Source organism: Phalacrocorax carbo, chromosome 8, assembly GCF_963921805.1.
Source record: "Phalacrocorax carbo chromosome 8, bPhaCar2.1, whole genome shotgun sequence".
NCBI lineage: Eukaryota > Metazoa > Chordata > Aves > Suliformes > Phalacrocoracidae > Phalacrocorax > Phalacrocorax carbo.
Window position 1 is genome coordinate 41,404,082 of NC_087520.1, and position 13,598 is coordinate 41,417,679.

Genomic DNA, 13,598 nt, shown 5'->3' on the forward strand with positions numbered 1-13,598 from the left:
CACAAGCCCATAACAGTGCCACCACTCCAGATAACAGAGTTACATACTGGAGGTCAGCTGAGGAGCAGGAGCTCTTTCCACACAAGGGCCCACTGGGAGAAGGGGATGGAAACACACTCATTTCCATGAAGCAGATGCTGTGGAGCACCCCACCCACCACATACCTAAGGCTCTTCTCACGCCTTCCCCAGCTTAGTTTAGATGAAGGGTGAATTAAGGAACAGCATGCTTCTGGCTGAAGTAAGAATTAGAAGATTAGATGTACAGCATTGCAAATTGTCACTCTAGAATGCATTACAATAACTCAGTTTTAGAAGTTGAACATTTATTTATGCTTAAAGGTCTCAGGGATGCAAAACCATAAAGCAATAGGGGTTTTTTTTTGCCTTAAGAATTGAAGAAATGGCTCCTGTGGTCATGATAACAGGTATTATTATTTGGAGAGAAAAGAGTGTGATGGTCTCTTAAGGGTTTTTCTAAAATGCAAGATCCTGTTTGACTCACTGTTTTTTGTTCTCTTCTGATAATGAAACACACCCTATTTCTTTTCACTGAAGTATCAGTTTGTTCTAGTTGCCTGTGGCTTGCCTGTTAGCAAGTAAGAGAAAAAAACCCATTTACTGTCCTAGAGCTTGGGCTGGGGTGTAGAGAAACAGTAGATACAGCATTCAGCAGTCCCACAGGTTTTAGACAAATCTGCACTAATGCCAAACTTTCTGTTGCCACTGAGCCCCTAGTGTAAGTAATACTAGTAGGAATTTGAGGTATTACAGAGGCACTGGGTTGGGTACATAATGAAAAGCTGTGTGCTCTCTTTTGCACTGAAAAACTCTTGGTGTTTTTGTGAACCTTTCTTAAAGAAAATTCAGCTGCACTAAGACTGAGAATCCTAACTGAAACCTATTTTGGCAGAACTGCCAAGCAGAAAACCAGAGTGCCTGGAAACACATTCCTTAACTCTTCACTAAATCAACTCTATTGCAGTCTTCTGAATCTCCATCGTCAAAAAAAAAAAACCAAAAAACACCCAAACAAAAAAATCCAAACAAAAAAAACCCCCACCTAAATCACATTACTGCAGCCAGTTGCTTCATTTCTCCCTGCTGGAAAACCTCAGGCAGGAAAATGGGATTTCACTCCTGCTATGGATTCCAGCTCTAGCGAGGTACATTTACTACAACTTCTTATCCTCAAGAAGTGGTGGTGGCTCCTCTGCAGGTGTAGCAGGAGGGTGACATGCCAAACCTGACAGACACAGCAGGTCAGGCTTGGTTTCTGCTGTTCTCTGGCCATTCTTGGAATGAACCCAGTAGGATTTCAGAAATCCCTAACCAGCATGTTTTCTCCTGATAACAAGGGTAATGTCAAATAAGCTGCAGCTAAACTTACTCTTTGAATTAGTTTGCTTGACTGAATTTCTATTCCATTACATACTTGGCCCATCTGCCCTAAAAAAAATTCAGCTATACCTGTCCTTTAGGGGCAGATGCTGATCTGATAAGGATTGAGTTGTCTTGGACTGTATTATGCTGCCATATTGGGGGTATGCCCTTTTCGTCCTGTCTGTTCTAGAGACACACCACCCAAGCTCACAACCCCCCAGATGCTGCCGGGTGCTAAAACCTTCTTCCAAGCTTGAAGGAGTCAGGAACTGCAGTGTGGTGTAGCAGCCAGAAGTATATAGATTGCCAGTACTATGGCAGGGGAAATTAGTCCCTCTCTTGCATCCAGGTTTCTTATGTGATTCACTTTACTATGAAATTAAACTTCCCTTGTTCTTCTGATAGATTCAAGGCAGATAATCCTCAGCTTTTACAAAAAAAAGTCAGGGCAAATCTTCCAAAGGTCAAAAGGCATTTCTGGCAGCATGCAGTCACCCTCATCTGCTAATGGGTCTTTTCCTGAAACACCTTATGTGTTGCAGAGAATTAATACTCACCATATTAGCCTCAGCTCAGCATTGGCCTCTGTTGCCAGAGTACATCATGGAGAGAGAGTGAGCTGAGGTGTCAAGTTGCTCAAGATCTTATAAGTGAAAAATGATGGCATCTCACATCTAAAGACTGTGGAGCATGTTACAACTATCAGGTAATATAGACTTGGATCTAGAAAAGGTCTCAGTGGGACCTTTCTTTGCTCACAAACCAAAACCCCTCTCAGTCATTGCTTAAACTTACTACTCATTTTACATCACCAGGTAGCAAGTAAGAGAAGCACAGCTTGCCTTAAAAGGGAAGGCCTGAACCCTACAGCATCTCCTCTGACCATTCCCTAAACCTGAAAGTGTTATTTCTGTTGCCATCACTCCGTGACAAAATTGCTTCAAGGGAAGGATTAGAGAACAACCATCCTCCATCACATAGAACCTTATGTCCTAGGCTGCTCCCTCAGAGATGTTTCATAGAGTATGAACATTCTCCTGTTACCTAAGGCTGAGAAGGACTGAAGAACCAACCCTTAATTTCTAATAAATGACATGCCAGTTTTTCATTAATAATCTTATTAGCAGAGGAGACTCTGTTCCTGACTCAAGAAGATACAGCCCCGCTGGGAGCCCACCTGCAAGGGGCCACACCCTTGTCCTGGGCCTCAGGGGCTGATTTGCAGCAGCTGCCCACCTCCTGCTGCTGGAGGTCCCAGTTAAACCCAGCTTATTCCTCCTCAGGGCTGCTGTGCACTGGATTTTACCTCATGTGAGCAGTGCGAAAAAGGCCATTTCCCAAAGGCGGCCAGGCCCTGCGTGGGTGAGCGCAGGGGAAGGACATGGCTGCCTCACACTGGTGTGCTATGCTGGGCCTGGGCGTGGCAGCAGCCTGTGAAGGGTTAGACCTTGGAAACTGTTAATTGCCACCCCAGGAGTGGTTAATTACCCCTCTAGGGGACAAACAGGAGCAGCTGTGAGCAAAGGACTAAGGCAGGAGGGGCAGGCTGTGTAGGACAGGAGGCAAAAGGTTAGTGAATTAGTTTTTTGGGGTTGTTGTTTGTTTTGTTTTTTTTTAAACAATGTTTTGTTGTTGTCATTAGAGACTGGTTGCTGTTTCTTGAGGCAAAGGGCTGTGGTATGTGGTTGCTTTTGGCTGTGAAGGGCAGGAGGCCTGGGCAGGACCTTGCTGTGATGTCCGGCCCCTCTGTGGTGAGGCAGGAGGTCATGGCAGCCAGCCCAGCGGCTGTGGGGGTACAGGGAAGACCTGAAACTCCTTGTTCCCTTCCCTGCTTCCTTTGTGGGGTGGCCCCATAGCCATGCTGTGTCTTGTGCAGAAATTAACTGCTCATATTGGCTCAAGTTTCATGTTACTGCAAGCATTATCTTGGAGTGAATCATCTACCCCATGACCTGTTTTGTGTTTTGGTTTTTTTTCCCTTCCTTCAAATGAGTCCTTTTTCTGTGAAACAGGATGCAGATATGCTTTTGTTTCTTTCAGCCACCATCTACTTCTGGTGGGTCTGTTAACTCGCTCAGCTTTTTGGCCCATTTGTGGAGTTTAAGAGATGGTCCAAATCCTGGTGTTTCCATACAAAGGCTGTGCCTAGCGTGGTACTGCTGGTGCTGCTTTATGCAGGCTATGCCCTATAAAAACCCCAGAGTCTTCTTTATAAGCTTCTGAGGGGCTTCTCTTGAGGCTGGGTCTTACACTTGGAAAGCTGGGACCCTGAAGGAGGGTGACTCCCTCATTTTTAATCATAAAGAGCTCTAAGATTATTATTTTTACATTGCTAAGCTGACTTTTTGCCTGAAAAAAAGGATGAAAAAGAAAGTAACTTACATGCTTTTTTTTTTTTAACGTGTAAGTGTGGTGAGCCTTTTGCAGCAGTTGTGTAGACCATTATAATTTCTACTTGTAGTTGCTGCTGCGTTTGGTTTGAATTCTGATCTATCTTGAGTATTAATTTATACTCCTGCGTGGTGAAGGTACTGGAGCAGAGTTGTTGCTGCATGCGAGGGCTCAGACTTGGAAGGACAGTGTTTTCAGTTTTGGTCTAGTGTGTAAGTAAAGGGAGCTGTGAGCAGTAGACTAACAGCAGTTGGGGAAGCTATCAAACAACATTATTCACAGCAGGAAGCTCCTGTTGATGCTGAGGAACATAAAGTGGTTGGCAGATCCTTTGAATGCATATCCCTTCCCATCTGCCTACCTGCTTTTCCCTCCCCATGTCTGCTCATTTCCACGGGTGCAGCAGCCACCTGGGGTGGGGTAGAGCAGAAAGTGGTGGCAGCTGCCTCTGCTGGATGAGCAAGCAAGGGAAAAGCATCAGTCACTAGAGCTGCGGAGGCTTTTGACCCTACTGAAAATGGGGGAAGGGTACTGCTAAATAACCCTGGTGACTGTAAGAAGATAAGTCAAAAAAAGGACTGGATTCTTGTCATAACGGGGAGTGGCAAAAGAGGTGGAGCTGGAAATGCAGATGGGGGAATTTGTTCATAATCTTGGGTCTATCTGCCTGGTATTACTTGCTGGGTTGCAACATAACCCATCTGGAGAAAGCAGGTTCATGAAACATCAGGTCCCCTCTTTCAATCAGGAAAAGTTTTTGTAATTGAAGGACATGCACCTTTGAAACTTTGTCCTAGATTTGAAGTTCATTGAATCAAAAGCCAGTTCTGCCATTACCTGAGCAGTTAATAAAATCTATTGCCTTATGATAGATTTTTTTCTGCAGGCTAGAATTGATCTGTCTTCGTTGTGATTTGTGAGATTGAGGGGAAAACACAAAATATAATCTGTATTTCTGCTGCACTGAAAAATTTCCCTGTGTTCTCCCAAGGCTTGAAAGTAACTAAAACTGCAGTGGTCATTTTTTTGATTTATTGAAAATAAAGCATACCTTATTAACATTTTAATAAAGAGAATCTCTTTGCAGCGGTACTCAGGTTTGCTCTTATTTCACTCTGTGCAATTCCATTCTCTAAAAGGGGAAATACTACTGAGATCTGTAAGGCGTGATTTGTTAGACTGAAACTAAACGCACAAATACACCAAAGCAAAATGCTCTCTAAAGGTGCTGTGTTTGTGAGAGGTGCTTGCCCAATATGTGTGATGCAAAATGGGGATGCTTTGTGAAGAAATCATCCTTGTAAAGCCATTGGTTCTGGTCATCAGACTCTATCCAATGCTTTAGTGATGATGCTGCTGATCTATTTGGGAAGTTGGCTGGCTCTCAAGGCAGAGTCTCTTCTCAAAGGCTGTTTCACAGTGAAAATATGCTCAGTGCAGCCGAGTGCATGAATGAAAAAGCCTCTGGTACCTTCTAGTCTGGCAAAATGCAGCACAAAACTCAACTTACTCTGTCCTTTCTGCTGTCCCAGGTAAGAAATGTGCATTTTTTCCTTGTTTTCTTTCATATTCCTTCTCTTGTGCATTTGGATTTGAAAGTATTTGTAATTCAGGTCTGATTTCTGAGTAATTATACATTGCTTGAATTACTGTTGAAAGATGCAAGATCTCTGCTATAAGCCAGTTGCTAGGAATGTAGAATCTCGTAGTTCCTTGATTTACAATTACAACAAATTTGCTGTGTGATATGTAGCATTTTTTGTTTCCCTTCAGGAAGGGTGGTGGGGGGAATCTTTCAAGTGTCTCGGCAGCAGCTGCAGCAGCAGTATTTTCTGTCATATCAAATGCTGCAACTTTAATTTGCCTCTTTCCTCTCTGGCTTTTGCCGGGTAGTAGGCTTATAGGCTGTTTCAAGCAGCTCACGCTATTTATTGCTTTTTTTTTTTTAAAAAAAAGGTGGGGGAATATGGAGGAAAATAAAATAAGACCTTGGAAAAGGTTCCCTTACCCGTACTCTCTTGATAGATGTGTAATACTCTGTTAGTGACTTGCTATGTAGCCTTTCTCTTATTAAACGTAATAGATCCCCCTCTGCCAGAAAGCAGAGGAAAAAACACCCAGCCTTAAAATCACGGAGCTGCTAAAGCCCTGCTGCCGCTGTCTGTCAAAGCGAAGGGACTCGCTGGGCTTTGACTTCTCAATACCTTCTGGTTGCTCTCTTTTCCTCTTGCTGCTGTTACGGGGCTCACTTTTTGAAAGCTCTGGGGAGGTTTGAAAATCCTTTGTTGTCCAGCTTAAATAGATGTATCCTTCCTTTTGTCTTAGAAGCTCTGTAAACTCTTGCATTTGGTGACAGTGGCACCGGCATTGTGCCCACTGAGTAGCGATAAAAGTTAATTCCTTTTTGACTTGCGACTGAGTGCTTTTGTTAACCCTTAGGGGGTTTGTAGGTTTTGGAGCGTCAAACTAGTGCTCAGGACACTGAGTCTGTGCACTTGTGTTTGTGTAATTGCAGGTTCTAGCAGGCATTTAGCCTGCTTTTTCAAAATAGAATGATAAGGAGAAAAATGGTGAGGGATCACTGTTGGGAGCGCTTTATTGCTGAGAGGAGATACATCAAGAGTGTGGAAGTAGGGAGCAGTAGGGTGAACTGAACGCATGTATGCTGTGGATCAGGGCTAGGATATTTGGGTCCTAGCTTACCCTGAGGAGGAGTAAAAGCCTTACCGTGGGTGGCTGGAGTTACGGGACGGTAGGAGACTGGGTGACTGGGAACTCGTGTGAGCAAGCACATAGGCATTTGGGTGGGTTCAGGATAACAGTCCTCCTTCAGGGAGTGTAACAAATGAAAGCTGCTGCTTTGGGCAGCAGGTACGGTGCCTGAATGCTCTGGTGAAGGATGAGTTTGAGGAGCCAGAGCAGCACACTCTGGGGATATATGCAGAGTTTCTTGCAGGGCCTCCCTCGGAGCTCGGGCGGAGGCTGAGAACTGTGCAGGGGGGCCGGCCGGTGGGCAGCTTGCCAGCTCCGCTCAGGCTGGCTGCAGCGAGTGGGCAAGTTGCTGCTCCAGAGGAGGGCTGGCCGGCTGGCTCTCTGGTGGGCTGGGGGTGCCCAAAGGGCTCCTGGGGAGGAGGTGTTGTCAAAGGAGGGGCTGAGATCCTGAAGCTGGGCTGGCAAAGCTGCCAGTGGGAGGCAATGCTCAGGGAGCAGAGGGGCTGGGGGGGGAGAGGGCACAGGCAGTGTAAAGGTAACCTGCGGGTTTACTGAGCTCCTTCACCTTGGGCTTGAGACCTGCCATCTGGACTGCAGTCGTCTTGGCTTTCTCTGGGTTTTCAGTCCTTTTTTGTCCATCATCTTTAGCACACTACTGGATTAATCGGCTTGAGTTTGGATTTTCTTTAGCAGTCCCTTGTAGGAAAAGCAGTATGCATATGATGGAGGAGGACAGACTTCTAAGGCCTCCTAAACCACACAGCTGGCACTTTTTTAATATCAGTAACTATTTAAAATCTGACAAGGTGCAGAACACCCCATTCTGAAAACAACTGTGCACTTTAACTTTCAACAAGTTTCTTCTCTTGCTGGGCTGAGATGGGTTTGAGTGTACTGCAGAGCTGAGCTTGTGGTACTTCAGCATTGCTTTGTATTTAAGTGCTTAAACTGCACCCCACCTTCTTCATTGTCATATGTGGCTTTATCTGGCAATGTCTCTACCTGGTGATTTAACACAACTTCAAGTTTACTTTATAGATTGTGTCTAAGAGGGAATGAATTAGACTCTAATAAGGAAGTATACATAAATCTGTCTTCAGGTATAAGGGTGTTGAGGATTGGCAGGTTAAAGTATGAACTGAAGGGGATAGCGTGCTAGGGGAGGAAAAGGGAATTACTGAAATGCTGTTTGTCTTTTCTCTTTGACACACCACATGCACAACTTTCATATGACAGGAAAAGTAAACAGAAGAATGTGAGAAACAACATATTGAACAAATGCAGCCATCTGCCTGTGTAGTGGTTGTAACACATTTTGAGATTTTTTTCATAAGTTTTCTTTTTTCTCCCTTAGCAATAATGCCTCATATAATACAATGCTAGTGGAGCCTGCAAAGATCAATTTTGATAAAATGATTTCTAAGCAATAGCAATCTTGTAATGCAGTGCTTTCTGTGGAATTAGAAGATAGGAATAACTTCATTTCAAAGTAATGATGGCAAAGTTTACAGTGTAGAAAAAAGGTTTGAGGAAATTCTTTATATCATAAGAACATGAACTGAAAAATTTTTTAAATTAAAAGGTAATTTCTAAAACTAGTAACTTTCATTTTGTGTTTTCTTGGTCTGTGTCTACTTCAACTGTTTGTTAAACATTTTTAAAATGCCTTTTGAGGCATTAAAAGGATAAGGATGGCAAATTGCTTTTTCAGCCCATTAAGTATGTTCGTAAAAGTTGTGGGCAATAAATGGATTTTTTTCTCTTGCAAAGGTTTAGTCTACCCTACTACCAGCTGTTTGTCCTGCTTTCACCGAAAGGAAAACTGAACATTAGCTGGAATAGCTGAGGAAGATACATTTCAAGTAATTCTTTAATTCGGGATCACCTTTAAAACTACAAAGCATATCTACGCTATACAGCTTTATTGATCTGAAGCTGACAATAAAAACTAAGTGTACTCTGGTAGCTTGTGTGGCTCACTATACAGTGTAGTGAGCAGTAAATACATACAGATTTTTAAATCTGTCAGATCAGAGTGGTTTTTACATTTTTCCCAAGGGATATTTTCTAAGGCTTATATACAAAATATTTGTTTCAAAACAAAAGTTGTTCACAGGCTTGCTTTTGTATGTTATGCTTTTCATGCAGACAGATGAATCAATATTAAATTTGTTAGTAAAGCTTGCAAGATGAGGGGGGAAAAATAAAAGATTTTGATAGCTTTAACAATAACTGTCATGTTCCACTGGGTTGTAACTAGGTCAATTGGAAAAAAGTGTAGATTTCACAAGCTTGTCTTTATAGTGAATAAAGAAAATTAGTCCTAAAACTCTTTCCCCAAATGCATAGCCCATACTGCTGCATTCTTGAGCTTTTATTTTTTCAAATATCTCCAGAAGAGGGCTCCATGCACAGCTTGAAAGTCAGCACCCATGTATCAAAAGAAAAAGAAATTTATCAGCTTCAGAAAAAAAGAAAAATCTTGCTCACTCAGTGTGTTAATATAACCTTAATGATTATGTTCAAATTGTGGCCGAGCATTTCCATGTTGTGTCTTGTTGCTATAGGTCTTCTTTTGTTTAAGACTGCTGATTATTTGAGAATTCTAGAGGAAAAAGTCCTGTATCTTTTGTGCTATATCAGAGTTGTAAAAATGCTTTAAAAATGTTAGAGAAACTCAATTGCCAGTTATTATGTATAATTACTTACTTGTACTGATGAGCATTTTGTGAGCAGGCTGACACTTATGCCTGACAGTTTCAGGCCATCATTTCTGGTTATACAGTAAAAAATATCTTCCACTTGTGTTTCTCCTGCAAAAGATGGTGTCTCCCAAAACAGAGTTATTCCAGCGGACGTGCTGTGCTATTTGCAAATGTTGCCTTGGAGGGATGGTTGGCCCCTGGTGAATTAGTATGACTTAAGGCAATGGCTCTAACCTTTTAAAGATATTCTTACACAGGACCTGACCAGACTTCTTATTGCTAAGCAAGGGGGATTTGCTACAACTGATGAGTGGAAATTGGTCATGAAAATGCTGCTAGAGTTATGGCATTACAGTTAAACCCTCTTTGTTGTGTATCACTTGGGGCTCTGTATTTCAACTTCAGATGTAGCTTGGGCATTATGTTGAGACCTGGTTTTTGTTTCTGATGGTAAAAAATGGAAAAATTTTATTCTACCACATGTCATATCTTTGTGCTGTGATCCATTGGGGGTTATTGACTTCATTTTTAGTGACTTGTCAGCCAGGAAGTTGGTGTTACTAAAAGGTATCTCAACAGATTAGTGTAATGGGAACTACTAGAACTATGTAGATAGCAACAGTGGTGCCTGGTCAAGAAGACGTGAAGTTCTGCCTTTCATTCTTGTTGTGTTCCTTGTTAGGTAAGTAGGCTCTTCCCATTCTGTGAACATGTAAGGGCATGCTAGATAACAGAGCTGTTACTGTTATACTCTTCCTGCATTGCTGTTGGAGTCAAGTTATCTTCAGCTGCTGGGTTGTACCCATGTGCTGTGTGTCAGAAGTTTGGCCTCAGGTTTCAGAGTTCCTATGCCAGCATAAGCATATTTTTTTTTTTGGGGGGGGGGGGGGCTTCATTTGGGACTTGAGACAGAAATGTGAGGTTAATGGGGTCTTTAAATTTTTTCATGGAATCAAATTCTTCACACTCTGACAGGTACAAGCATGAAATTCACTTTTTTTTTTGTGTAGCACTAATATTCTAACCAGCAAAGCTTCATCTGTGCAGGCAAAAAGACAAATCTACCATGTCCGCTGGGGAGGAGAGACAGAATGAGAGGGATTTATCATCCTTAGGAGACTAAGTGGGCTATAGCTCTTCCGAGTTAACTCTGGATGATATTAGTGGGTTCTTGATCATGGCCATATGGTTGCACTGTGCCCTGCCCTAGTCACCAGATGGATGGGACCAGCCCAGATGGGAGACACTTCTTCTGTCACTTTGTGTCCTGCAGCTAGCACAATGTTAGTGTATACAAATCAGTAGGATATTAAATGCCAAAGAGGAGTGGAAAATAAGACTTGCTTTATTAACCACTGTTTCATTATTCAAAGGTCTTGGAAATTTGCCCACTGTTTTTTTTTTTTTAGTGTTGTGATGTGGACTGTATTCTCTGTCAAATGGAAGAATCTAATTCTTTGAAAGCCTTACTTTTTTGTGTGAAGGGAACTCGTTCCACTACTAACTTATCCAATATTCTACTGTTTTGCACCATTAATTTTTTTGGCTAAAGTAAAAAGGAGGAGTCTGAGATTTGGTTTGATGGAGCTGGTTAAAACAGTTCTAAGAACAGACTAAAATAAATATGAGCTATTAAGAGTGGGGTGGGGTGAATCTTTTCAGCACACAGCAGTTTATCAGTATCTCTAACCACTTGGAAAAGCTGATTAAGGTATTTAAATAACTTCTGATATCTATGAATATCCATGTATGGATGTCTAATTTGGTATCTTTATGGGCCGTGTTTTTAGGGACCTGAACATCCACCTTTCAGCTTTTGAAGTGTCTCAAATTTGGACACCCATATGCAGCTCTCTGCAATGAATAAGTTTTTATTGCCTAAGGTTCATCAGACTCCATTTGATAAAGGTTCTACTCCCAGAACTGTCTTTTTTTTTTTAAAGTAATAATAGCTATTATCTCTTTCGGTCTAAACTCTTTTGTTCTCCTGCCGTGAACAACTAATGTTTAATTCCTTATTGATAATGGCAATGTATATATTTTTAAAAGCTAATATTTAATTCCCAAGGATTTTGTAGTCTGGTGTGTAATGAAAAGCAAATAATTCTTGTATGCACGAGGGCTGTGGTAATAGGAATACAGACAAAAAGTGGGTTTCTAAAAGTTTGAAGAAGTCTTTTTGGCAAATTAGTAATCACAACAGATAGACCTTGTGGTACTTGTGTGTACAAGGGCTCAGAATGCTGAAAGCCACAGGTTCTAGGCCATTAAGCTGTCACAGCACTGTTAATATGGCTGCATGCAAAAAAATATGCATGCATACAACTTGAATTTAGGATATGAGAAATGCTCCCTTGCAAATATCTATACCTGTAAGCTTTTCTCAGCTATTACTACTTGTGTGCTGAAGACTGCTGTTGAATGTTAACCCCCTTCTCCTCCCCTGAGTTTTGTTAAGTGTGAGCGTCCCTGATCTGCTCCAGTGCAAAGTTGGCAAGCTTGGCTGGAAATGCAGCTGGGGGAGTAAGGATTATATACATTAATGGCTGCCTGCCACATGGACAGTAACACATCTGCAGCAGAGGTAGCAAGAGGATGAATAACTTCTCGTATTGCTTCAAATCAATCCATAAAACTGTTAGCACATTGAGTTTTGTTTGAATTGCTATGGAGCAAAAAAGCATGTTACAACATAGTTATCATGCTGATAATCGGCTCATCTACTTTATAGACACTTAATCTAGTTCTTTTCATTGTCTTGGCATAACTTGGTATTGCAAGAAGGGTTTCTGTGCAAACTGTCTTTAAAGAATAATGTCAGAGTCAAACGTAGGGGATTTTGAACCCATAAAAGTAAAAGCAAAGCTGGCAGCTGTCCATGGAGTCGTCGTATAAAAGCAGAAATTCTAAGCTGCTGTAAATTCATCTGGATCCACTAGGGAGCTATCCCAGCATGCATGAATTAAGAGTATGTGCCATAGCTTGTATAGACAGTGCACAAGCATGGAGGCAGGGGGAAAATCATATGAACTTTCCCCTTCCCCAGCCTATTACAGTTTTCTTGATGTAAGATGGTCTTTGAAGTATGTCTACTGCGTTTTAACTTTGAGCCAAGTGTTGGTAGTTGCTTGGTGACAGAGAAAACCCTGAGAAGAGTGTTCCCAAGATCTTGCATTTTCCCATAGACAAACTTCCTGGCTCTGAGTTCCCCTACTGCCAAATAAGGTGTATTTATACATTTCTCTAGAGACAGCCCTCTTTCCCTGAGGAACCATGTTTTGTCAGACAACAAACAGCTATATCACAATATGAGAGCTGAACATAACCCTGCTCTATAGTTGACAAAGCAGGAAATCCAGAGCATCTGGTACCTTGCTCTCCCTGAAAGGAGATGGAATTAGTCATTAGAACCACATGGGCATTTCTCTCCCCATTAAACCCATTGTTTCACTGCTTGGTCAGAGGAAGCTGAGCAACTCCAACTGCGCTGCACAGCAGGAATGGATATGTCAGCTGCAGGTTTGAGCTGTTCAGTGTTGTTAGATAACCGGCCAAACTAAAAAGTGTTCAGTTTGACCTTCTGCCAAGATAATATAACTGGTCTTGCAAGTGCCGGGAAGTCATCGATATTATCTACCATCCTTATTCAGGTGAAATGCAAAATGAAAAACCTGTGGGTAAAGGTAGATGAGAATTAAATTAAAATAGGATAATACATAAGAATCAGTTTTGATGTCTGGGCATTTGTATCAGCCTGCTACCTGAACGTTGCATTGTGTTTCAGATTCAGTGGTTTTATTCTTTTCCCAGATGTCTTTTGTTTTCATAATTATGATCTGATTGAACTAACTGGACTCTGAACTCTATAAATCTTGATTTATGAATATCAATAATTCTGTTAATTTACTAATATACAGCTCTGACCTGAACACTAAAGTAGTTAGGCCTATATTTGATCAGTTTTCCTTACTACGTGGCAGGAGATGTTATTCAGTGGGACAAAGATGTAAGGATGGTCATTAAAGCCTAGCAGTAACGGGACGTACACCTTTTTGCACCCACTTACACTACCATTCAGAAGTAGACAAGGATCTGGCATTTGCTTCTATTTTTGGAATCATTATTTTCGTCTAATACTTTTAATTAAAAGATCTAATTTAAAAACGATAAAGAAAAATACAATCTCCAGTTCTAAATGTCATCAATAGCTTTCCCTAATTGTTGGATCTATGCAGTTGAGTTATCAATGCCAAAGTGTGGCATTCTGTGCAGTATGGATATTGATTATTGCAATCTGACAAAACAGCAGCTCTTTAGATGATAATTTTGGATATAGCTTATTACCAGGAAATAAGGTAAGGATGCTGGGAATAAATCATGAGACTCTTGTGTCCTGTGAAAATGACTT

The 13,598-nt window shown here is 41.6% G+C and overlaps 1 protein-coding gene across 2 annotated transcripts in view; it reads left to right on the forward strand.

Moving 5' to 3' along the window:
* The first annotated feature begins 5,153 nt into the window (after positions 1–5,153).
* CDH13 (cadherin 13) overlaps positions 5,154–13,598 on the forward strand; it is a 514,885-nt gene continuing 506,440 nt past the window's right edge. For both annotated transcript variants that reach the window (XM_064459660.1, XM_064459659.1), the window contains exon 1: positions 5,154–5,305. In XM_064459660.1, coding sequence (XP_064315730.1) covers positions 5,261–5,305 — 45 coding nt within the window. In that variant the 5' untranslated portion in view covers positions 5,154–5,260. The remainder of the gene's footprint in view (positions 5,306–13,598) is intronic.